The sequence below is a fragment of the Charadrius vociferus genome, unplaced genomic scaffold (genome assembly GCF_000708025.1).
Source record: "Charadrius vociferus isolate BGI_N301 unplaced genomic scaffold, ASM70802v2 scaffold2359, whole genome shotgun sequence".
NCBI lineage: Eukaryota > Metazoa > Chordata > Aves > Charadriiformes > Charadriidae > Charadrius > Charadrius vociferus.
This window is the reverse complement of record NW_009650033.1, coordinates 49,532-51,153: the sequence shown is the minus strand read 5'-3', so window position 1 is coordinate 51,153 and position 1,622 is coordinate 49,532. Positions and strand designations below refer to the sequence as shown.

The window sequence follows — 1,622 nt, the reverse complement described above, 5'->3', positions numbered from 1 at the left end:
TCAGGCGCTGCGGCAGCACCTCCTTATCCAGCAGCGCGCTCTCCCGCTCCGCCTGGCTGTCCTGCAGCGCTTGCTTCAGCCGGGCGACCTGCGGCGCCGAGGGAAAAGATGTCCCCATGGGAAGATGTGGCCCTGGGCACCCCACGGAGGGACGGAGAGGACGGCGTGGGGACCCACAACCCGCCGGCCCTCGCCCTACCTCGTCCTGCAGCCGCCCCATGCTGAACTGCATCTTCTCCACCTCGGCGCCCCGATCCTTGGCTTGTTTCTGGGAGTCCGTGATCTCCTTCCGCGACTTCTCCTTGAACTCCTCCAGCTGCGACTTCAGCACGGCCAGCGAGCTCTGCGACTCCTCCGTCATCTGCTCCAGCTGCGGCAGAGCGGGGACAGCTCAGGAGCTGGGGACCAGCCCCGACCCCATCCTGAGCTGATGGGACTCGAGGTGGGAGAAGATCCCCGTGGGCGGGGGGCTGGGGGGGACATTTCTGCCCCGTGGGCACCAGGATGAGGGGCGGCAGCGCTGCCAGAGCGGCCTCGGTGACGCCAGGCTCTGAGCAGGCACCGGGCTCTGGCAGGAGCCAGCAGGGGAAGGGCAGGGGACAACACGGCCCTGGGACACCGGGGGATGCTGATCCCGGGGGACAGCGTGGTTTTATGGGGTCTCCGGGACACCAGGGAAGGATCGGTCCCAACCAGCTCCGCAGGGACACCGGATCCATGCCCGAAGTCCTGCATCTCTCTCCTAACCCAGCGAGGGAAGATTCCCATCCCGTGGCACACACACCGGCTGTCACGGCACACGGTGCCCCGCGGGACGAGGGTCCTGGGGGTGGGAAGTGGTCCCGGAGGCACCCGGGCGTCCCAACCTCTTTGTTCAGCTTCTCCGTGGTGCGGTCGAGCAGGCGCTTCTGCTCCTCCAGCTCGCTCTTGGCGCGCTTGAGCTGCTCCTTCTGCTGCTGCTCCTCCTGGTAGGACGCGCTCAGCTCCCGGTGCTCCTGCGTCAGACGGGCCAGGCTGCGCTGCGCCTCCTCCAGCCGCGTCTCCAGCGACCGCTTGGCCATCAGCAGCTCCTGCTCCCGCTCCGTGGCTTCGCCCAGCGACTCCTCCATCTGCCTGCGCTCTGCCTGCAACGAGGGGGATCTTCAACCTCCCTGCCTTGGCGGGGGAACGGCTCAGGGCAGCTCCGGAATGGCTCAGGGCAGCTCCGGTACCTCCAGTTTGGTGACCTTCTCCTTGAGCCGTGCCTGGGAGCCCTCCCAGCTCTCGCCCAAGCGCTCGTACTCCTTCAGCTGCGTCTCCATCCCCAGGACCTTCCTCCTCAGGTCGTCGTTCTGCTCCTGCACCTCCCGCAGGGTGGACTCCACCGTCTTCCTCGCCTGCTCCGAGGCCTCCCGCGCGCTCTCCAGTGAGGTCTTTGCCTGCAACGCAGCCACGGCACGGGGTGGACTCGGGGCCAACTGCTGATCCAGGGGGGTCTCGGGGGGCAGTTGGGGCTTGCATCCCTCGGGATGGCTGGCCAGGGGCAAACCCCCTCCTTGCCCTGGTCCCCACGCTCACCGTGGCGGCCTCGTCCCGCTCCTCCTGGAGCTGCTGCAGGTCCCTGCGGTACCGCCCCAGCTCCT

General features: G+C 68.1%; 1 protein-coding gene across 1 annotated transcript in view; it reads right to left on the bottom strand.

Moving 5' to 3' along the window:
• Positions 1–1,622, bottom strand: part of CGN (cingulin) — a 5,854-nt gene that overhangs the window by 3,829 nt on the left and 403 nt on the right. Inside the window, 5 exon segments of the mRNA XM_009891683.1 lie at positions 1–88; positions 200–370; positions 867–1,124; positions 1,212–1,418; positions 1,558–1,617. The exon segment at positions 1–88 is cut by the window's left edge and continues 3 nt beyond it. Of these exon segments, the coding sequence (XP_009889985.1) occupies positions 1–88; positions 200–370; positions 867–1,124; positions 1,212–1,418; positions 1,558–1,617 (784 nt within the window).